General features: G+C 39.7%; 1 protein-coding gene across 4 annotated transcripts in view; it reads right to left on the bottom strand.

Annotated features, from left to right (window-relative positions):
* The window catches only part of adck1 (aarF domain containing kinase 1), a 152651-nt gene that overhangs the window by 62172 nt on the left and 66260 nt on the right, over positions 1 to 24219 (bottom strand). For all 4 annotated transcript variants that reach the window (XM_015350419.2, XM_069192976.1, XM_015350420.2 and 1 more), the window contains 2 exons: positions 3098 to 3256; positions 2316 to 2474 (listed from right to left, as the gene is read on the bottom strand). In XM_015350419.2, the coding sequence (XP_015205905.1) occupies positions 2316 to 2474; positions 3098 to 3256 (318 nt within the window). The remainder of the gene's footprint in view (positions 1 to 2315; positions 2475 to 3097; positions 3257 to 24219) is intronic.

The raw sequence follows: 24219 nt of genomic DNA, 5'->3' as shown, positions 1-24219 counted from the left end.
CCATTTAAGTTTTAACTGCTTCAGAACACTGTACATTAAATACTGTATATAAATGTTGTACAGTATTTATAGGTCTGTGACAATGTAAATAGTGGAGTACCACAGAGATCTGTCCTAGTACTGCTGCACTTCATAATTTAAATCAACCAACTAGACTGTGGCATAGTTAGTAAACAAGTCAGGTTTGCAGACAATACTAAACTAGGAGGATTAGCAAACAACAAAAGCAGCAAGTAAAACTGAAAAACATCTAGATGAAGCTGAAGACTGTGCAAGCACCTGGCAGATGAGGTTTAATATAGATGTGTAGGTAGGAAAAGCATAAGCTATAAATACAAATTAGGAAACACTGAGATAGAAGAGGCTACAGTCAAAAATGACATGTGACGCATCGTTGCCATATTCATGACAACGAGGGAAGCAATTACACAGGCAAACAATGTTAGGATGTAAAGTCAAAAGTGTCAAACAGTGAACTTTAACTAATATGTTTTTCAAACTTACTCAACTTAAAAAGAATGCAGAGAAAATGCCCTTCATTTATTTTCAAAACAGATGCTAAATAAAAATAAAGTCCCTGGATAGCCAGAAAACTGTTACCTTGCAACGACAGCTTGCACAGATTGGTGAAAAGAGGATTACCTGGCTTCATTAAATTAACATGAGCTCTTTGTGCTTTCATTAATCTCCTGCATTATCAGAGGAGTCTCGACACATTTCTGACTACCTGTGCTTCAGTACACTACGTACTGTAGCATATTTCATATATTAATGCAGTCTTATTTGTTTGGCTATTTTATCTACATACCGGGTATTTCTTCTTATTACCTGGCTGGTTGCTTTTGATGTCTTTTCTGTGGATAATTCTTTTTTTTAAAAACAAAATCTTGTTTTCATCTAAGCACCATATTGCTGTGCAATTCTTTGGAAATAAAATCTCCTTTGGAACAGTGCTCATACACAGACATGCTTCTGAATAGGATCCTACAATGACAGAATTAATAGGTCGGTAACCTTTTATTCTAAATTACACGTAGATAAGCTCTGCCTGTTTATGAGCTTGATGCAGGATCCAGCAATGAACAGAGTGCTTTATTTTCACTCAGCTCACCATTGTTGCCACACTGCCATCCAATTTGCAAACTGTAAAAGCTGCATTAAACCCAAAGATCTCTCCATGTAAAGCTGCAGAGAGCACATACCACCTCTCATTATCAGAGGGCTGAGCGAGGTCTTCCTGCTATTCATTAAAAATAAAAAAGGGATGTGTGGGGCAGCTCTTGGAGGTTGTTATGACAGATTATTTACCTTGTGAAGCTCTTTTTCTGAAAACATTGGCTGTTTTAACATAGAACATCTCTTCAAGTGCCCCTCAGCACCTTCTATCTCAAACAGATTTGCTGTGTGTTCTTGTTCACTCCAAGGTCAGAATTTACCAGACTGCTGCTCTTTATCAGACAGTTTCAACACCTCTGTGTCAAGTACCCACTAAACCCTCTCGTTTAATGAGAGATTAAAAGCCTGAGGACACTAAGGGGCTTTTCATGCCTGTCCTCACCAGTGAGCTCCCAATCACTGGGCAAAAATCACCCCCTCATCTCAGCACTTCTCACCTGCCTGCCTCCTCACCTTGCTAATGTCCTGTGTAGGCGACTCTGTATGAATTTTACTTCCACGAAGTTCACCTGGCACATCCTGTTGCGGGCTTCCTGGTACTACAGCTGCAACATGCAGCACGTTCGACAGAATCTGTGTGCGTGCTTTCTCCCTGAACCTCAGCTTGGCAAAGATTAGTAAAAGTCTGGGGGAAAGGATTTGCCAAAGATACTATTGATCTCGTACTTTATTTTTAATTTCCTTGAGATATAATTTGTATTATGTCACCTCGATAGCATCTCTTATCAACTGCTGGGAAAGCCAGCAGGCCTTGCAGGCCCTAGCCGGACACTTCCAAGGACTAATTCCTTTTATATGGAACTCTTATTTTAATAATTAAGAGGACTAGAAAGTTCAGGGTGTGTAAGACTGCGTGTGCCTACATATCTCTCCTACTGGGCTGCGGCAAACCCTGACACTTCAGGAAGCAGGATTTATGGTGCTAAAAGCTACTGGTTTGAAATGAAACTGGATTCTTTTCTGTTCTGAAAGGATTACGGTTGTGGATCAGGCATACCAAATCTGGTACCTTTACTCAAGTTCAGATAAAACCCCCAGATAAATTCACATCATCCTTGTTTACAAACCAGGCTGTAGCTCTACTGCAGCTGGACATGGTTACATTCTTTGCCACGAATCTTGCGGCTACATGGTCATACCTTGAGGAATTTGAAGTGTTTGAGCATCTCTGCCACTTTCTCAGCATTCCTGCCTTCGTTCAAGAAGTCCAGCTCCAAGGGAAGGTTCCTCCTGGCCTCCTCCACCAACCACATGAAGTCAAAGTCAGGGAACAGCCAGGTCACAGCGTGCACAAGGAACTTATACAAAATAAAGAGGATTATTATTATTATATTATCACATTTTTTATATGTGTAAGACACGTGCATAAAGTTAAAAAAATTAGCAAACATTCCATTACTGACTTTACTGCCCAGTACATCACATTTGGTAAGCAACTGTTCACTTAATATACAGTATGACACAATTCTCCAATTCGTATTATAATTTCAAATAGCATCCCTAAAAAAAACTATGTACAGTAACTACAGTTAAAAACTGTCTTTGCATTTTAAATAAAGGTTTTCTTCCTCTAGTTTCCCAGATGCCAAATTACTACAGAAATTCCTTGAGGATTTTGTGAAGCGGATATATTAGACGTTTTCCATTGACACTGTGTTACACAGCAGGACCTAAGCAGGTGTATTTTCAAACACATTTCACAAAGAAGCCCTCAGCCAGCAGGGACCTTCAGATGCTGCTGACCAGTGAATTTGGCTCCACAGCCCATGAATTACCTGACACCAGGGACTGAGACCCAGAGGTGGCTCAATTCACTCATGAGCCAGACGCTCGTTAATGGTTCTGCCAGGGGTGAACACTCCACACGGCCACTGAGGGGCACCCAGAGGGCCCGTGGCTGCTGTCACTGCTCCATAGTTACCTCCATGACTGCAATGTCCTTGGAGCTCTGCCTCTGCACTTTGGGGTGCTGCACTTTGACAGCCACTGCTCTGCCATCGCGCAGCCTGGCCCTGTGCACCTGCGCTAAGGAAGCTGCCCCTCGAGGCGCTTCTTCGAAGCTCACGAACAACTGCGCCACCTGTCGACCCGGGACAAAGAGAGAGAGAAACGCAGGTGGTTTGCACTGCGCCCCTTTTTACGCGCTGCAGAAGACATGATCCGTGGAAGTGGGTTTTTCAAAACAAACTTGTGTTATGCTGAAAAAAAAAACATCACATAGAGCAAGTGTGCTCAACCCCTGGTCCTAGAGGGCCACGGTATCTGCATTTGTCATTCCGCCTGAGCTCGTCAATACCTAACCGACCTAATTAACAACTTAACTGCACCACTTTGCCACCTTTTCCCAGTTCTTTATGTGCTGGAGATGTGAAAACAACCACTTTGCAGGGAGTGCCTGCGTTGCAGCACATGAGGACCGGAGCTGAGAATTCGATGTACTGGAAGCTCCATGTCAATACAGAAAGCTGCCCAGATTTGTTTCAGTAATTGAAGGTAAACTGCTGAGGCACCCAAAGGTACAAGTAAAAAGAAAAAACCTCTGGGGACATCTACAAAGCTGCTAATAATGTCATTTTTTAATTCTGGTGTTATTCATATCTCAGGCAAACAAACGGTAAACATACAGTAAATCATTAAGCATAAGCATTTGTTTAAGCGTTGTGTCTCTGGAATACATGGAAACCATTTAAATGTATTTAATAATGAATTCATCTGAAAAAAACATCTGTAAGCTGTACTGTAATTCAAAGCTCATGTTGCAAGCTTATTAACACGAAATCTCCAGACACTTGCCCAATGTGTTTAAAGTGTATTTTTTATTAACTAATTTAGAATAATTTCTTCCTCTATATCCTGCTACAAAGCTGCTGTACATTGATTTTTGGCACAGGGAGAGAATATTGACATATGTATTGCATTGTACACACTGCATGTGAGTGCAGTTCCACAAATCTCAAGGGCAGGGAACCCTCTGGAAAGCTAAATGTATGTAAATATGTCTTGAAAATAATTTACTAGAGGCTCTCATTTAATTGATGCTTCTCATTCATATTAACATAAAACTGCTTCACTGTTTCCTGTTTGTATTTCTTATTGTAACACTGTGGATATATTGCAGTGAACTAAAAAAGAAATGCACAATACACTCCACAGCAATTAATTAAAAAAATAATTACTTTTTGATTAGTTGCATGACTTTATATACCCACATTTAACAAATGTACATATCTTGAATCTGCAGTATGTGCTATATGCACACAGGAACAAATGTTATTTGTCATGCTATTGTCAAGATCTCCCTAAAAGAAAAGATATTACAAATGAACCAGATGGAAAGGAATCACCGAGGAGCACTTTGTTATTCTGTGTTTGAAATGTTTATAAACAGCACAGAGAATTGAATATCAATTCCATTGTGAGTATTAGGGAACACTAATGTCTGAAAGTTTTTAAGCATTTCTTTAATAAAGCTTTTCCCATCAAACTGCACCCTATATACTGTATATACAGTATAACAACCCCTGGAGATCTTTTAGTGCACTGCTTTCTTTCATGCAAGGGGTCTATCTCAAATCCACAAAAGAGTACAGGGCTCAGCCTGTTCCAGAAGCACTTTTGAGTCTACAGTAGAGTTTCATATTGTCATTGTTCAGGGGACGGGACTCAATGTGCTTTTTTCTGCAACACCTCACGCTTGTGCCGGCATTTCTGTGATAAACCTCTCGCTCTCCTCCCCCTCTTCTGATTCCAAACGTACGTTCACGTTGCGGGCTGACCATTACTTACATAAGGACGTGTGCAGTCCTCCAGTTTAATTCTGGCACAATCTGTTAGTGTTGCCCCCACTCTATACTCTACAACTGAGTGTGTTGGATTTCAGTTCCTGCACATCAGCGCCCAGCCTGCACCACGTGGCGGCTTTCTCTTGTGCTTGGCACCTATGCCTGCTATTTTTGAGAGGCCTGTATGTGCTCGGCATGTCAGGCCTGTCAGGTCTGCAGCAGGCCCTCCTCCAGGACCACCACAGCTTCCTGCATCTCGCCTGCAGTGAGTGGTCCAGTGCTACCTCTGCAGGCTGACATGCTGGCCTCCCATCTGCTCCTCCTGCCACTTGAATAGCTCCACCTCTCCTCCCTCTGCGCGTGCCACTTCCTGTCGACGTGACACACGCTCCAGACCGGCTCTCCCTGCCAAGCCAGCACATACAGGCCTCTCAAAAATAGCAGGCATATCCCTGGGTTTACTTCCAGAAGAGCAGAATCACACAGACGATTTTTTTTAAATGGCATCACGCTTTAGCTGTTTCTGCAGCCCGTGAAAGGAACAGTGAAGTTTCCACAACAAAAACGTGTCAGCCTGTGCACGCACTGACAAGGGCGGATTCTGTGGCAGTCAGACAGTCTTGAACACTGTCACACTGAAAAGGTAATCAGCAAGTTAAAAGCACTGTATTACTAACAAAGAGAATCTATTTCGGAGTCTGTTTCAAAGTGAGCTAGGGACAGGTTTAGAGGTACTAGCTAGCAAGATATGACAAAGGTACAAAGACAAGCCAGTATTTTCTCACCTACTTTTGATTCTGGAAAATTAGAGTTCACCTGAATGCACAAACAAATGATGCAAATTTTGTCACTCGAGCAAAAAGCTTTAGAATGCAAAACAGCATTTCAAAGAACCGCTTCAGGGGATGTTTTTTATAACAACGAGAACAGTTCTTTCCTCCTCCTTCCACACTGCAATTCTGCTGCAGAAGTGAAGGTTTCAGGACCGCTGCCGAGAGACAGAGCTCTGTGCAAGAGGGAATTCCCATCCATAACCCCTTTAAAAAAAGCAATGCCAACTGTTACGCTGTTTCACTGAAAACCAGGTCAATAGGTCTATTGATCTGCTGAGCTTCCGGATCTAGCAGAGACCACATTAAAGCCAACAAAGCTCACGTGAAGTGAGTGGAAATTCTACTGAACAGCACTATGAACCATGGAAGTAAGCTACTTTCTGTGGATCTTATTTCTGCCAGGGCAAACTAGATCTTATGAAGGATGAATGCAATCTTTTATTTGCCTGGTTTTATGGTATGTATTCAGAAACAGCACTGACAAATGAAAAATTTAATTGAACCAATAGGTTTTAATACATAATTGTTAGAAAAACATTAATCAGTCTGGAAAAATGTCTCATAAGCCACATGTCTATGAAGTACCTATTGAACTCCATAGCAGTTTTGAACAAGTACTAAGTGTCTTTGTCCCTCTTATCAATCACCACTACAGTGTTTCTGCATGGCTAGATATTTGTCTTGCTGGCTGTGTAACAACATGCCATCCGTTTGTACCAGACAAGTAGAAATAAAGCCTTTATTTTCAGAGACACATGAAAAAGTAGCTTTAAGTGCCAGATCATAACTGGTGTGGTGTCACTCTCGAGATCCCAGTATCTCCAGAGGTGTGGGAAGAGTTGTCTCATTAACACGTTCAAAAGCAGGCTGGACTGTGTAAAAGTTCTAGCTTTATCTGATTTGACTAAAAATCATCTAACTTCTATTTCTGTCTGAAAGATTTAAACAATAACAGATAAACATACAGATATACAGAATAAACCTTCACTTGTTCCTAAACATAGATGTCCATTGATTATTGGATTATCAAATGAATTTCATTGCATGATTCCAGAAACAACATGCAACGCATGAAACCAGTTCAGCCATAATGTGTCATGACAATTTCCTTAGCTATTTATTTAAAATACTTAATTGTGAGGTACTTAAAAGATTTAAGAAGTATGACAGTCAAAAGTTTTAGAAATACATATAGCTTATGATATGTTTATCTACAGTATAGCAGTTAGTCGTTTCTAATATGGCAAAGTTGCGTTTTCCCTATTTTTTTGCTTACTGTGCATAATAACTTACTACGTCTAGATTTTCATCACTAGCTTGAAACTTATTCAATGGTTCAATGGTTCAGGATCTCAAAGGAAACAGCACAACCTCCATTTCCACTCACTGTCAGTTACTGTAAATCTCTAGTAGCCTCACCCAAGACAGAAACAGGCTTGTGCTTTAGTATAGACATAGTACAGTGATCAAGGTACTCCAGGGACCCATTCACTTCACATGCACATCCAGGCAAATAACCTCGAATGCCGATCATACAAAGCAGCCAGATTGCCTTGTAGAGCCATTTGCAATATCAGCGTACTAATGATATTAATCATGGATCGTCCTCCAGCAAGGAAGATCTCCATTCGTCATTATGCAAGATGCAATGGCTCAAAATATACTGTTCATGCCACTGACCTACAACATAAGAAAAGGTAAGGTAGGTAAGAAAATCTAAAATCAGTACTCTGACACTTACTGCTGGTAGAATACTGAGAAAATACTTTATACATCCAAGGAAGAATACTAAACAATAAGAAGGGTCACAATGAAGCAGAAAGGGTGTGTAGAACTTTGGTGGCATTTAAAAAAATAATATAAATTATTAATAACTTTTCACTTCAGGGAATAATATGTGAATTCTGCATTGCTTCTTTTGGATTTCAGTTTTGTTATAGCTCTATGCTTTGTGTGAGAGTAAATTACAGAAACAGGCCTGAATTCAAAGTGGCTACTTCTCTTTTACTGAATTTCTCCGCCTTACACAAATACCACCTTCCTTCCTCCAACAACTAGCTGACAGTGGTTACTAACCAGAGAGACAAGAGAGAGCCCAGAGGTACACAAGGAAGAACATCTATGCATGGGATTTCTCACAGAAAAATAATCAGTACACAACAGTAACTAATTCACAGTAAAAAAAAGGCTCAAATCCAGATTCAGTAAAGACATGCATTTAACCTAGAGAACGGCACAGTTTGTTCGCTTTAATTTGGGTTCATTTTTATCTTTCACTGTGCCTGCGTTCCCAGTGAACTACAGTAACTGCGTGAGTGAAAGTGAAACACTGCCAGGAACTGTTCCTGAACTGCAAACAAGGTGAGCTGAGCAGGCTGCCAGAGATCAGAGGCACGCCGCTCCTCGTGCTCCCCACTCACCTCGTCCCCTGCAGGGGGGGAACCCTCCACCATCTGCAATTGGAATCTGGATCAGGCTCAAGACAGACCGCGCCCCGGCTACACAGCCCCCTCCTGCGGGGATTGTCGAAGAGCGCACATGCCTGTGTGGATAACTGGGTGCAAATGAACCCACTTCGGATAAAAGTGTCAGCCACATACATGAATGCTAATAATTAGCTGGTGGGAGATTTTGAAAGGAAAAAAAAGGGAGTAAAAATTTAAAGACTCTCTCTTTCTTAGTCCGAGTATTTTTCTCTCGGGAATTTTTGGATCAGCATTAGTGTATACAGTACTTTCCCCTAATGGGCTCCTGCTCCCAGTGACGCCTGTCCAGGGCTGCAGGTCCTCAGTGAGTTCTGCATGTATTCTGACAGAGAGGCATCTGGTCACATCACTGTAACAGCCATCGTGCGAAACTTTAAGAAAACAACAGCAAGCTGAATAAGAGGTATGTAGCGCTTGGATACACGAATAAAACATGTTTGATGATAAAAAATGAAATCATTGCAGTGGTGTAAAAATCAACTCCAAGCAGTAGCTATACAACTGGTAATGTCTGGTATTGCATCAGAACCAGTTATTCAAGGTTTTGTACAATGATAGTTTTCAAGATATTATTGTGCAATATGCGTATGAGGTACTTGCTGCAGGTAAATACTACACCTGTTCCTGGAGTATTCTGTCAATGATTCCAACCGCTCACACCCAGGAAGTGAAGTCACCCACTACACCACAGCCAGCAGTCATATCACTCTGCAACTCACAACTGGCAACCCACTGAAGCTCAGCAGGTTTGAGCCTGGTCAGTACTTGGATGTGAGACCTCCTGGGAAAAACTAAGGTTGCTGCTGGAAGAGGTGTTAGTGGGGCCAGCAGGGGGCGCTAACCCTGCAGTCCATGTGGGTCCTAATGCCCCAGTATAGTGACGGGGACACTATACTGTAAACAGGTGCTGTCCTTTGGATGAGACGTAAAACCGAGGTCGTGACTCTCTGTGGTCATTAAAAATCCCAGGGTGTTTCTCGAAAAGAGAGAGTAGTAACCCCGGCGTCCTGGCCAAATTTCCCATTGGCCCTTACCAATCATGGCCTCCTAATAAACCCCATCTATGAATTGGCTACATTACTCTGCTCTCCTCCCCACTGATAGCTGGTGTGTGGTGAGCGTTCTGGCGCACTATGGCTGCCGTCGCATCTTCCAGGTGGGGTTACACATTGGTGGTGGTGGAGGGGATCCATATTACCTGTAAAGCGCTTTGAGTGGAGTGCCCAGAAAAGCGCTATACTGTATAAGTGTAAGCAATTATTAATTATTATTATTATTATTACTCCCCATTAAGACATTTCTTTTCAAAAGCTCAGAGCATTCCATGTTCATCCATGCGACAGAACTAAACCAAAATGGAACGGAAATCTGCTGTTATATACACCAGAGCAAGTTTGAAATTATTTTACTCTCTTTACATGATTAATAGGTAAGCCCAGGTCCTGTCCACCCATTATCCAACACCAGTTCCATAAGAATCTGATGCAATTCAAAGGCCTTTACAATGGAGAGGAACCAACAAGCAAAATTCTCTGGCTCCCTGTGCAGTCATTGAATGAAACAGTAAAAAGAGATGTATAAGATATGGAAACCGCTCAGGGGTTCTTGCCTATTGGATTAAAGAAATATTATCAGCCATAAAAAAACTTCTATGCCTGTAGATTTAACAATCAGACACCCTTATTTTGTATATAAGAGTGAATTTTAAATTTTGATCTGAGGCCAAACATTCCCAGCAGGGAAAGAACTCCTTTGAGGGCACTTAATTACTAAAATGACTTCAGCTCTAATATGCAGTAAGCACATTTATAAACTGTGTGAATATACAGAATACTAGAAGAAATAATGATTGCACACTTAAACATCTCAGTTTTAAAGCTTTTGAATGGTTGGTGCTGTTGTTGTTCTATGCCTGTATTCAATTTTGTTTTTACTATCCAATCAATTCACCAAGAACATTTACATTCACATATGACCCAGTCCATCCTTTCTAAAATTATCTGGTAATCTGCATTTTTGCAGAAGCTTATCTAAAGCCACAGATGACTGGGAGCAGAGATCTGTGTGTGCCTGCGAATGCTGGATAAAGCAACTGACCCTTGACTTTCCAGAGTGGAACAAAGTCATTATCATTTCACCGCTAAATCGCAACACAACATGAGTGCTGCAAAATATTTAAAGAGTGCAAAAAATTCAGTTTGGCCCACTTTTGGGTAGTATTAACGTATTTATCACTGACTGATCAAACAGAGTCCTAATAGTTCAGGATGGCAATCCATGAATCATGAATCCCCCAGAGCTAAAAAATCAATTGGCAGAAGAAAACACTTTTGTAAATATACCTCTGAGCCAGCTGTGTGCACAATAATAGTGTCTTCGATGCAATACTTTAGGAACAAGCAAAATCAATTGCAAGAGGAGTACATTTTGAGTTCAGAGCTTTTACCATTAAATTGCAATTCTGCACCACAAAACACATGTTCTGTATGTGCTGTACATTGTCCTTCTAAAACTCCTGCAGTAATGCTCCAGTTCTGCAAAGCTGAAGAATTATATTCCGTTGCATCTTTTCCCCAAAATGAATGTTCATGTTTCCCCGAAAAAAAAATTTTTTTCAAGCAGCAACAGAAAAGCAAAATTAATGTAGCCTTAGGAATCTTACAAATAAAAAATAACCAAGTAGTGCCATAAGTAATTGAAAATGTGACTTGAATTTTCACAGCCATTTAAAAACCAAACAATTATAATTTGAAAACTGAGGTCCCAATTTTCCCTGAGGACAAACTGCCCACCTGAGTAATTTACTGTGGAGTGGACAAATACACCCATAGTTTGTCAACGAGGAAAATAACGCTCTGAATGTTTTGAACACTGATTATACCTGCCAGACCCTTTGCATCCTGGACTAGAAATCAGTTTGTTATTTTGACACCATGCCTGAGAGTTCCCATGTTTAGTGTTTTCTGTGAAATTGACACAATTACAAAAGAATCCATATGATACAAACCATATATGTTCTGTCCTTAAACAGAATTATACTGTATGATGTAGCCTTTTTACCTATTTGAAAAGGTTGTGGGGAGATTTAGTAAAACGTTTTGCATGGTACCCCTAGGCTAAATGAAATTGTATGACAAAACAGTAAATAATAAATATTAATTCCATGTACTGTATTTGTTTCATGTGGAAATCACCAACTTTAGAAAACTGAAATCAAACTTTATGCCATGGTTTTACAGCATGACTGCAGACAGATGTCCTACATGTCCAGAACTGACCTATTAATGGAATGTTCAATACAATCCAACAACTGCACAGCTGTTACTCTCACACTTCCGCTCTCTCACACACAGAGGTCTCACTTTCATTCTGGATTAACTGGGATTTCACTGGTAACATTCCCATTTAATGACAAATCCACACGGCAGTTTCTGCCATTCCAAGCTGTTGCCAATAACTGCTTTGGTGTTATTGCTAGAATTTTAAAATCTGGATTATAACATCAGTTTACTGATTCAAAAATATTATCTGTCACTTAATCTATTCTTTATAGGCATATGGATACATGGAATGTAGATACAAACACATACGTCCCACAGATCAACAGGGTGTATAATTGTGACTTTGAGGGTTCGAATGGTTAACCTAGTTATGACTATTCATTTATACATGAAACTGCTGGTCTGGTCAGCCTAGTTTACATATTTATCTCTAACATTAATTTGATTTCACAAAATACTCAGATTCAGCTCCCTTTATTTATCAAAGGTGTGCCTTTTTTTCAAATTCTTATCAAATCACATCTCTAGAAACAAGCAAGTCAACTGTTTTCACTGAGAGAAAAAAATAAAAACTTTTTTTTCTCAAAAACCTTTTGTGTATTCTATTTTCTGCTTTAAAAACAACTTTCAGATTTTTATACATTTGCCCAACACAACTCCAAAGACTGTAAATCTAATGTGAACTGTACAGCCTGCCTCTGTAATTGAAATTCAGCATGTTGAACAGACTGCTCATTAGCCTTTCCCTGGGAAAACTCAGTTTTCAATTATAGAAAAATCACCTGACTCCAGGAAAATACTGTTCGGCAGGTTTTAGTGCAATGTGTTGTAAATGTTATCTTATTTTTAGAAAAACAAAACTACAATACCTTGCAACATAACATTTCTCCTACTTTATCTTCAAATATACATTTTCATTTTCACATGCAATATATTTTAATATACATCTGATTCAGAATTTTCCCAATTGAAAAACTACAGCATTTTAAGAGCAGCTGGCAGTGTACATAAATTACATTCCTAACTTTTGTCTTACTCTCATTTGTTATCATTTCTGCCTGTCATTTCAGCTTAGCCTGGGCACAAAGGGAATATCTGTCAACAGGACACAGCTAGGCTTTTATCAAGGGTTTGTTAAAGCAAACCAGGTATGTGTCAGCCCTTTAAAAACACTTGGAGTGGAAGCACATTTTTACATGCTATTTTTAAATGTTAGACACAAAAGAGCAGGTTATTTAAAGTTTGTGAACAGTATTAAAGAAAAGGCACATATACAGCACCCTCCAAAAGTAGGCAAAATGTGCATCCAGACTAGATTTTCACCACCATCACAGAAACACCCCTGAACATCCCACCAGCCCAGACAGAACTCTGGCACCAGAGGACCTCTCGCTGGGAGACCGGGGGAGTGACCATATGCTATAGGGGCCCTTTTGCACCTGTCAACTACGTTTTGACAGACCTGAAAGAGAGAAGAGATCCACTGATATCAACCTTTCAGTTACCCAACGACACATTCGAAAGTAACAGTAGCACTTGCATGTTGAGCTCACATGTTAATTTCCTGTTAAAATATTCGGAAACTACTAATATGTAGCTGTGACTCATTCTGTGCTGCCTAAAAAGGTCTGTTGTCACCTTCAACCATACTGTATTCTGAAATTTGTGAAAGAAAACAAAGAGCACACTTGAGAAATAACTCCGCAGCTACAACACAGGGAGCAGTGAATGGGACACACATTCTAAGCAGGAAAGAAAGGGAGTCAAGAACTCAAATTATCAATAATCGTTAAACCCTGATGAAAAGTATTGTAGGAATAAAATCAAGAACCAGTTTTGCTCAGGATTTGTTCTGTTTCAGGAGCTGAGGGACGCTTCTTTGCAGCAGGTGAAGGTCTGATAGGTCAGAGGTTAAGGGTCATCGCGTTCTGCACTCTCTGTGAGCTTCAGTACAAAATCTCCAACACAGCTGTGTGCAGAGGAGAGGAAATCCCTCAGTGTATATACATATAAAAAATATATATCTTGGGGGAAGAGCTCAGAAATGAAGAATTGAAAATATGTCTGACAGCCTTAGAAAAATGTTTTTGTAGAGGATTGTCTTTTTTCTCCCCAGCCCTCCTCTCACAGCGTCATGATGTGGCGTTAATCTTTCACGTCTCTGAGCTCCAAACACCCACAGGCCCTCATTAGAAGGAAGAAAATTCATTGCCAAAAAATTGAGATTTCATGGTGGCTGAATTTGATGGCATTACAGTTGTCTGAAGGAAGCTGCGCGGGAGTGACCCTAAGCTCTGCCTCACTGGAGAGGGCTGCTGCAAAGACCTCTCGGACTCGCAGGGCGGCACCCAGAGAAAAAACACACAATCATCTCGAACTTCCCGTGCCATACCTGGTGTGTGGAAAATGTTCTTATTTTTATCATTAGAAAGAGGCTTCCTGAAATCCCCAACTCTTAGTGGTTGTAGACGGCAGCATGAAACAGCGACTGTGTTTTCTTCCTGAACCCAACTTGCAAATTTCCTGCTATAAATGAGTATTTCTATTTTGGTAACAAAGCGATGAGACAAATGAGAAATACATCTTAACGCTAAACGATTGCAATACAAAACAGCAGTAATTTGCGACCACGCACAGACTGATCATAGCTACCTCCTGGGATGTGTGCCATTTTTAAAAAAAGATGTGTGACACAGAGTTCCCCTATTCTCCATTTCCAGCAGCAATCTGAAATGCAAACACTCCTTAATTTGAGCACTCACTAACATGCTGCTTTCACACACCAATAAATCTTTACTTCCACTTATTTCATGGTCAACTAGCTAAAATCTACAGCAACTGCTGCAGGGCTGTATGTAACAGACCATCAAGTGACACAAAGGCTCTCTCTCTCATCCACACTGGATTGCTTTACAATAAGACAACTTTCAGGTTAATAATAAGGAGGTGCAAAAGCAAAACATCACATTTTAACTGTTGTCAAATGAAGACAGGATATAATGCCAGGGCAATTATTTCTTAAACAGAAGATGCTGTAACGAACTCCCATGACATGATGATGAACAATTAAGAGCTTTGATGAAATTCAGTTTTTTTTGTCTAAATACTTTGCAGGTGATTTTCTGAACTTGACAGCTTGACAGATATTAGAGATGTATTATATTTTAAAAAGCAAAATTTCAAACAGATTAGCTCCTGTCTAATAATGATTTATTTTGCTTCGGTGTACGTGGTGATAAAAGACGACTTTTAAATAGTTGTGATTTGCTGTACTGCTGCGACAATTGAGCAGCTGCCTTGTCTACGAACTTTAACCTTAAAAGTCAACTCATTGCTCCTGGAACTGCTCCCAAATGTCATTTCCTGACCTAGAATACATTTCCAAGAAACAAAACATTTCCTTATGTTCTTTGACATTGTTCCCAGCAGGGTTTTTCTTAAAGAGCTATTCTCACTCTCAAAATCTTTGCATGGTTTATACATCATTCTTACATTTCTTTCTTTTTGACATGTCTAGGGTGATTAATGATTTTGCTAGAGATGATCCAGTGGTGAAGACAGTACTTATTCGGGGATTTTAAACTGTCAAATTAACTGAGGTCTGTGCCCTAAAGGTACCGTATCAATAGTTTAATTTGATTTCATTTTATGGTATTTCACACAAGACCATAAATTTGTCAAACCATACCAATTTATTAATGAAATCTTTTTTTAGAGAATGGATACAAGAAAGAAAATACCTTCTGGCCCTTTCTGTGGTTTCACGAAATATGTTCTGATGTACCGATTAAAGCTCATAATTCTCAAGTGAAAAATGAAAAATAAATGGTGTAGCATTTAGCTTAATGGTTACAGGGAGAACAGGGGAATAAATGCATATAAGAGGAATATTTCACATTGGACTTCATCTGTTTTACAAACTCAGACATGCAAAGTGAATGACGCAAAAAAAACTTTTACAGACTTTCTGCTTTCAGGATTGGTCCTCTGAGAAATATGAACACAAATCAAGAAACACTCACACCTTGAGTAGTTACAACTATTTAAACAGGCAATGTGCTGCTAGAAGACACCATGGATTGCTCCATGTTAGTGCAGATTAAGTTCGTTTTTCCCTAATTTCTTGCAAATATCTGGGATAAATGAGGCCACCTTGATTAGCTTATGTGTTGAAAATCAATGGAAGTTAGTGTAGACACAAAATTAATAGCACGAAGCCTGGACAGTAAAAAAACACATGATGCACAATTTAAATTACAATACAGTGTCTCTCCCAGACTAGACTATGTTTTAAATGTTTGCACACATTTTTCTGAGAATGATTTAAAACTGTTTACTTGAACTGGTATGGATGAAAAATGTACAGCGAATATGAGATTTTCAAGAAATATATTGAATTTATCGAAGGAAACCTTTATTTATGTCAATTTTGGCCCAATAAATAAATTGTGCATGGAATACATTAGTGCTGAGGTACAAGACATGACAAAAATAATTAAATCTATAAAGGACGAGGCATTCTTAAAGTGGTGTACTTGAATCATCAAACATGTAAAGTCAGTATCTATGGGCACTATCACCACCGATAATTCCAAGCCATCTGTGTATCTGACTGTCCATCTGCAGCTGCAGCTGATGTCTGAGGGTTATACCAGAGGTCGATGACCCTGACCCATGTGTCTCTCAGCAGTCAAGATTCATGCCATCATTGAGTGGGGGACAGACTTCCCGTTACTTTTTGTGTTCCGATGACTGTATCTGTAAAGTGTATCTACACTTTGCACGTGCAAGCCAATGAATTTGTGAAATGCCATGCTTGAAAACTTTCCTTTCATCTTTTTCAAAAACAGAGCTTTCAGTGGCAGTAAAATCACTGCATGAATCACAAAAATTGCCTGGGTGATATATTTATAAAATGTGCATTTTTGTCACGCTCAGTTGTCTTTTACAGGGCACAGCGTACTGTGATAGTTAAGTAATACTCTTCCTTCATGACAAATTCTTCTTGCAGACTGACACAGAAACAGATACAAAAACTTCAACATGTATTTCCATATGCTTACACAGAAAAGCAAAGAGTGTTTACAGAAGCAGAGCTTAAGAGCTTAGATCTACAGATTTGTACTTTAAAAGCAATTTAAACGTAGCTTAACCTTGCCCTGCTGTTTCTGTCTGACGGTCTGGCACTCTTGTGTTCATGTATTTGCATCGGTTTGATGTGTTATTAGTTTTGCTAAGTTGCAGATCCTCACTTGACCTGCAACACTGTACTGTATCGATGTTTTCTTAGGCGCAGATGGTAGACAGCTTTCGTAGCAATTTAGCTCCTTTGCAGCTGTTTTGCAGAAAAGAAACTGTAAAAAAAGACCAAATTATCTTTTTATAACAACATATAATGTGCACCGAAAGACAAAATCTAGCACCTGGCAAAGACACCTTATGACACTGAGCATTAAAAATTTCAAGTTGATTGCTACTACATTTTTAAGTCACATCATGTGACCAAAAGCAGTTAGCCAGCTCAATTAACTGTAGAGCTCAGTAGGCAAACTTATGCAGAGTATGTCTTTCTTCTGTTGAAAAAAATATATATATACACGCATACCAAACCACAGATTTAGGGATTTTCCCAGAAATTGCAGTTCTTCACTTAATTATTTTGTAAGAAGATAAAATGCTAACACAGAACAAATCAATTTCCATTTTTAACATACAAATGCTAGAACCTAAGATCTAATCAGATCCCAGCCAAATTGTCTGTCATCTCTTGGCAAAAGTTATGGACTTGTTTCAGAATTATTTCAATATCAAGCGGGCTTATCGGGCTTGATGTTTTTTTGTTTTTGTTTTTTTCTCTCTCCCCATAAGCTGTTTTAATTTCTTCCAAGTGGTTCTATTTAATTATGAGTGTCTGCCTTCAGTTTTGAGTATACCCTTATCATAGTGTGCAATATTTAGAAGCCTTACCAGCCTTGATCTGCATATATTTAGCAATTCTACCCTGCAAGCCGTGTTAAACTGTTCATATTTCTGCAGCATAACATGATTGACACAATGCGAAGAAATGCACAAACAGGTAAAAGTGACTGGCTCGTCCAGTAAAGACACTTGGGCTTGCAAACAAATCTCCTAGAAAAACACTGTGCTGTGTGCAGCAAATCACAAGAGGCCAGAAACCCTGAAAGAAGGTTCTGAAATTCAAGACAGAGAAATCAGAGGCCTCCATCTAGTGCACTGTTGGCTATTATGATGAATAAGAGCATCACTACTGTCAGAAAATGATACGATATATCGCACAGATTTTAATGTGGAATAGAGGCATTTCCCTTGGCAACAGAGAAATTATTTTTAATGGCATGTGCAAAAGTGAGAGATTTACAGAATAATAATCTGTTTCCTATTGTTAACAACAAGCTACTGACTGATTAGCCAATCAAGGTTCAGCTGGCTGTGCCTCTGTGCTTAAGTCCTTTGGAAAACGTATCTGCAGCTGGCAGAGAGTGAAGCTCGCAGGTGCTGGATATTGAAGACCTAGCTCAAGCCCTGGCACAGCATCAGAATTGTATCATCTCACATAGTTTTTCTCATTGTCTTGTGTACAGTAAGCTGGTTGGTTACAATGTCCCTTTCTCTTCTGCAATTAACCGCTAAACTGAGAGAAAATGCTGGTGAAGAAGAGCTGCTGATAACTCTTTCACGGATGGTTTGAAAGCAATTGTGGATATGACAAAGATTCACAATTGTTAGGGTTGGCATCTGGAACTGCGCAAGTCACAGTGTGCTTTGGAAATCCATCTTCTCTTCAGCGATGGGTTTAGCGATGAGTTTTCAGAGCTGAATCAGAGTTAAAGAATCGACGAAGACAATCTCTGCCCTGCCTGCAGGCATGGAAACCTCTTTTTAACTACACTGTCAAAAGTGAAACACAAGGATCTCTGCCATTGCTGGTCTGCTTGCTGTACGACTGCTGCCTACATCTGATTGACTTTGTTTAACACAAAATGCTCTCCTCCCAGCACAGCTGCAACAACATCTTCTTCCTGGCTAACAGAAGAGTTGGTTTAATGGCATAGTATAATCATAAATGTACATCCTGATTAAGGAGTTCCAAGTTCAGCTGAGAGAATTCTGAAAGAGCCCTTCTTAACATTCTTTCAGCTCTTCAATTTCCTCACCTAATCTAGGGCATGAACCAAGTGAAACCTGTGTCGTATAAGGAAAAGTCTTAAAACAGCAATTGCTAGATTTTTCACTGGATCAGAAGGAGACGTGCTGGAAACAAGGTGCACTACGACTGTGAAGATTTATGGGCGATATTTATGAATAACACTCCACTGTATCATTTCGCCCTTTACCCTTTTCCCTGAGGCAACTGCTCCTAGGTCACCTCGATAAACCCACAACAAATGAACAAGTGAAAAGAATGCAGGTCTCTTTTTCCCCATGAGATATCCCCAAAAGGATAACCTGGCATGATCCCAGACCATAGCCAGTCCAACAATCCTTAAAATTACTTCCCTGCTACTACCAAGAACAATTACAATGTGTTTTTAGTAAATATTGCATGTTTTAAGCAATAATTCAGTTAGAAAAGATTTTTAATTTTAATTTTTACCAACCTTTTTTGTAGCCATACGTGTATGTAATATTTCTGACAAAGGCTAAACTGACAAGAGTGGTCACTAAATATTTAAATTAAACTTTATGTGGTACAAGACAGGAAGGGCAGGTTGAACCTTTTACTCATCCAGACAAATTACATTTTAAGGAGGGAGTGGGACAGTAATCTTCACATATTAACCTGCTAATTGCAAGTGAAGGCAAAATTACAAAACTCCATATTTATTAATCCAGCTGACACCTGGCAACAAGTAGCAGCGATCTTCTTCTACAAGCAACATGAACATATTTTCAGAGCTACTGTCCATAAAGTACTGTAAATCACAGTTGGAAAATTTAAGTTTTGCTCTCTGCTTTAATACAAAATAACTGGCCTTTTTATTTCTTTAAAAATAAGAAAAAAAAACAAGTCACAAAAATTAGTTAATGATAACTAAGCTCCATGTTCAATTTGTGGCACCTTCGGATCAGACTCTTAAGGTGCAGGAGGCACTGAAAGGTGCATTTGAGTACCTCTTTACATCTGCTCATGATTGCACCAGGCAGGGCTGAGAGCTGAGAACAAAAAGTAATAATAGCAAACGCTGAAAGGAAAAAGGGTGAAAAATTGATGTTTCTAGTTTGCCTTGAGTCTCAAAGAAAACATCTGTGGAGACGACACCATCATGAGTGCCCTGCTTTGGAGCCCAACTTTAGAACTGGGACCGGACTGAACAATGACAGCACACAGAGCACAGCGCACAGCGCACAGCACACAGCACACAGCACACAGCTCACATCTCACATCTCACATCTCACGGCACACAGCGCACAGCACACAGCGCACAGCGCACAGCGCACAGCGCACAGCGCACAGCGCACAGCTCACAGCTCACAGCTCACATCTCACAGCGCACAGCGCACAGCACACATCTCACATCTCACGGCACACAGCGCACAGCACACAGCGCACAGCGCACAGCGCACAGCGCACAGCACAGAGCGCACAGCACACAGCACACAGCGCACAGCACAGAGCGCACAGCACACAGCACACAGCGCACAGCACACAGCACACAGCACACAGCTCACAGCACACAGCTCACAGCACACAGCTCACAGCACACAGCACACAGCACACAGCTCACAGCACACAGCTCACAGCTCACAGCACACAGCACACAGCACACAGCACACAGCACACAGCACACAGCACACAGCACACAGCACACAGCACACAGCACAATTAACAGAAACAGAGATGGAAGACTCTTATATTAGAAACAAGAACCGTTGCATGTTTTTTATTCGCATAACAAACTCTTAATACGGGAAAAGCGATCCAAGTGACATGACCTGTCTAACTACACTACAAGATGGCCTCCCATTAGGATTGTATTCACATATTCGCACTCATATAGAACAAGACACATCATGGAGCACAGGTGTGTCATTGGAAAGCCCTGGCTCGGGCTTATCTTATTTTACATATATATTAATAACATGAATATTTCCTTTACATTAGATCAGAATACCTTCAAAAAACATATATATGTGTGACATTTTAAAGAAGAAGACAGATATAGAAAGAGATAATCACAATGAATATGTGCAGAAAAGTATGTATTAGTGTTTGCTTTATTGACACTGTAATAGCTATGGTGATGACAGATCTGGGCTTTGTTCTACTGTTTAATTATAATTTGCTGTAATAAGCATCTCTGAATTGTTTCTCCAGATAAACAATGAAATCTAAAAAGCGTACAAAGCCACATGTGCGTTTTGGACACTAATTGCACGATACACATTTTAGCAGCATAAAGAAACTGGGAAGGTTAATTTATTCTTGAGCTTTAATTCAAGCTATTGTAATGGATTCCCAGATTAAAGTAGCCACTTTCATTATTAATGGCTAAAATAAATAACAAAACTCTGTATCACTATTATTATCACACCTATGTCTCTTTTTTTTAAGCAAAGTTACACAGACAGGAAACAATTTAAGAGCTGGTGAGGTATTCGATGATGAGTTTTGGTTTAAAATGCAATTTAAATACTTCCTCTAAATGTCATTGTGGCACCTAGTGCTACATCTGCACCACACACACATATATATATATCCAAGAATGTCTAAATAAACTTGCAGTGTTTTTAATACTTATGTCACGGAAAATAAATTCTGAAATACATCCAGTTAACAGGAGTAAATGCATTTTGTGCCTCATGCTTTAATATAAATTAACAAAACAAGAATGCTGCCTACACCTCTGGATTACTCAACACACTGCTCTCCTTATACAAAGATGATATAAATAATGTACGATTTTCGCAAGTGAAGAGACATTATTTAGACAGTTGACTAACACTACCTTAGGTTCATACCAAGGTTTTCATAACACATCCTGCATAGAGACCACTGAATCACCCAGAGCCATTTGGGATAAAACAGGAGAATGCACTGTCTGAGAAAAAAAATGAAAATATTCTACAGTAGGAAGATCCAGTGAGCAAACTGACTGCTTATTAAAGACTTTCCTGGGGTCAATTTCATTTTCACCTTCCTATCAGTTTTCTTTGGAACTGCTGGTGTGGGAAAGACACTGGCAAAGCATCAGAGTTTCATGTTATTCAAGGGCCAGCATTCTTCTCTTGCAGGTCCGTTAAGATGCTTATTAAATAGATACAGAGAGGAGTAAACTTTGTTTATTTTGCAACAAGGAAGATCAAGAGATACACAAATTACCTGGAGGAAGGGAGATGATACATAAAGTGTTTAAAGAAATCAGGAGTAGCGCTGTTCTTCCTTCTGCAATATTTGATATAAAACGAAGTGGAGGAATCTCCAAGACATGTCCTTCGCATGACCAGCTGCCAAAAGGGGATCAAAATTCAACTGAATTTCCCACATGGATTTATTATTTTTATTATTATTATCATTATTACATCTGCTTTAGGAAACAACATCCAAGTCATGTAACAGGAAAATAAAACATTTAAACATTGTCACGATACTCTTAAAGCTGCTCTTTGAAGTCCTTCAGATAACCAGTTAACTTTATTTGGCTATATCCTGCTACTCCTTGGAAACTTTATTTTGCTTCAGCACAAACGGTAGGCAGCAGAAAAAGCACAGCACTGATGGATATAGGAGGGATAGAAGTGTGAAATGTCATTGACCCGATACAGAGGCGCAGAGCTGAGTGGCCCTGCCAGAGCTGCAGTTATTTAGGATGTAAATCACGCTCTGAATGGGCTGTAAAACAGGCAGGCCGACTAAACTCTATGAATAGGAAAGTAGGTACAGCTGGGCTTTTCATAATCAACATAAAAAACAGATTAGTACTTTAAAGATTAAACATTATCTTTTCACCATATGAAATAAATCAACTGCACTTAAGATGTCATTAATTTAAGACACTGTTGTGAAATACTCTGGCACGTTACTGAGACCCCGTTCATGTTTTCTTCCTTGTGTCTGTTTCTCTTTTGCTTTCACAAAGTGTTGCAAAAAGACACTGAAGCAAAAACAGGCTGATTTACGAAGTTTCAGTGCTGAATCGATGTCTGCATTTTCCTCCTTAGAAATAAGATTTAAATCAGCATCTCCTTTATACTAAACCATGTACAAAATGTGCAGGTTTAATCCTGTGGCTGAAACTGAAAGGCACACAGCAAGAGAAAGCAAGGCAGAAGGTCACTGAAACATCATCATCTCAGAGGCTGTCAGATCTGAAAAAAGCCAGCAGTGATGAGTGCTCCTGAGTACAAACCCAACTAATACTGGGCAGCTCAAGAGCTCAGTGATTACCTGAATATTTTTCAGAATTATTTGTAGCACAATCTGATGATAGACTGTGAGGAAGGCTGGAAGGTAAACAGTCAGAGACACAGACAGACAGGTAGGCAGGTGATAGATAAAACTACTGCATGTATTCATATAGATATGTTATACATGAACAGTAATTCTCTTTGTTTAATTACCATGGCTTAGTAAGCAGGATTTATTTTTGAATATCTCCTCCATGCTCCTAGAACACTTATTCACTCTAGCGATTTAACTTAGTTCAGACATGGGGTCTTTACAATGCATGTGCAGTGCATATGCAAGCCACATAACAGAGTCTTTGCCTCTCCACGCTAGGATGAATGATTCTTCAGTAAAGACAGGAATGGTATCACTGGTAAAGAAGTACACTTTAATAATCAATGCATTTCAGATTAAGGATACGATCAGTTTTAGTTTGTGCTTTTAAATAGTAATCACTGTGCATGTAGGGAAATCAAGGACACAAAACTGGAGAAAACAGTCAGGGGTTAAGGCTGCTGAGAAAACAGTACACTTACAGAAGGCTTGCTTGTTTTTTAGGTACTCACTAAAATATGCAGAGAGACGATTAAAAGGAAAATATTGGCACAGCCTTTGCCATGACCGTGGTGCAATGGGATAGTACCACATGTACTGTACATTTCTGCATTGTGTGTCATCCTGGGAGATCAATACTGCACTCCAATCACACTGTAAATGTCCTCTGCCTCATTACAAAAACCGGAGCTGTCAGTGATTACAAATTCTGTGCCATTTATTGTCTATGATATTAACATTTCTAACTATCTCTTTCTTTTATTCCTAGAGGATGAGCAAGCCTTAAAAGGTCAGGCAATACTGTACTATGATTTTAACGCTGTGGAAATTATGTTTCTCTCATGAGATCAAAGAACTGAACACCTTATAAGGACCTCAGGCAGAAACAAGCTCTTGCAGACATTCAGTGAGAGAGCAGGCAGCAAACAGAGTGAAATCACAGTTTTGAATCACCACTGTACTATTTGTATGTGATAACAAAAGACTTGACACTGTGATGAAAGTGCTGTTTCTATTCTGGTTCTGGTTGCGTGGACAGAGGGAACACAGGGGTCTCCCTACAAAGACCTGGGTTCCAGAGCTCACATAGAAAGGGTTCTGCTGTTTCACTCTCAGAAACTGCTGCACTGGCTCCTTATTCTGTTACACTGCTTATTAGCAGAAGTCTTGCAGGAACGGCCTTTAAATTTAAATTAAGTG

Source organism: Lepisosteus oculatus, chromosome 8, assembly GCF_040954835.1.
Source record: "Lepisosteus oculatus isolate fLepOcu1 chromosome 8, fLepOcu1.hap2, whole genome shotgun sequence".
NCBI lineage: Eukaryota > Metazoa > Chordata > Actinopteri > Semionotiformes > Lepisosteidae > Lepisosteus > Lepisosteus oculatus.
The sequence above is the reverse complement of the archived record's forward strand: the minus strand, read 5'-3'. Positions and strand labels throughout refer to the sequence as shown.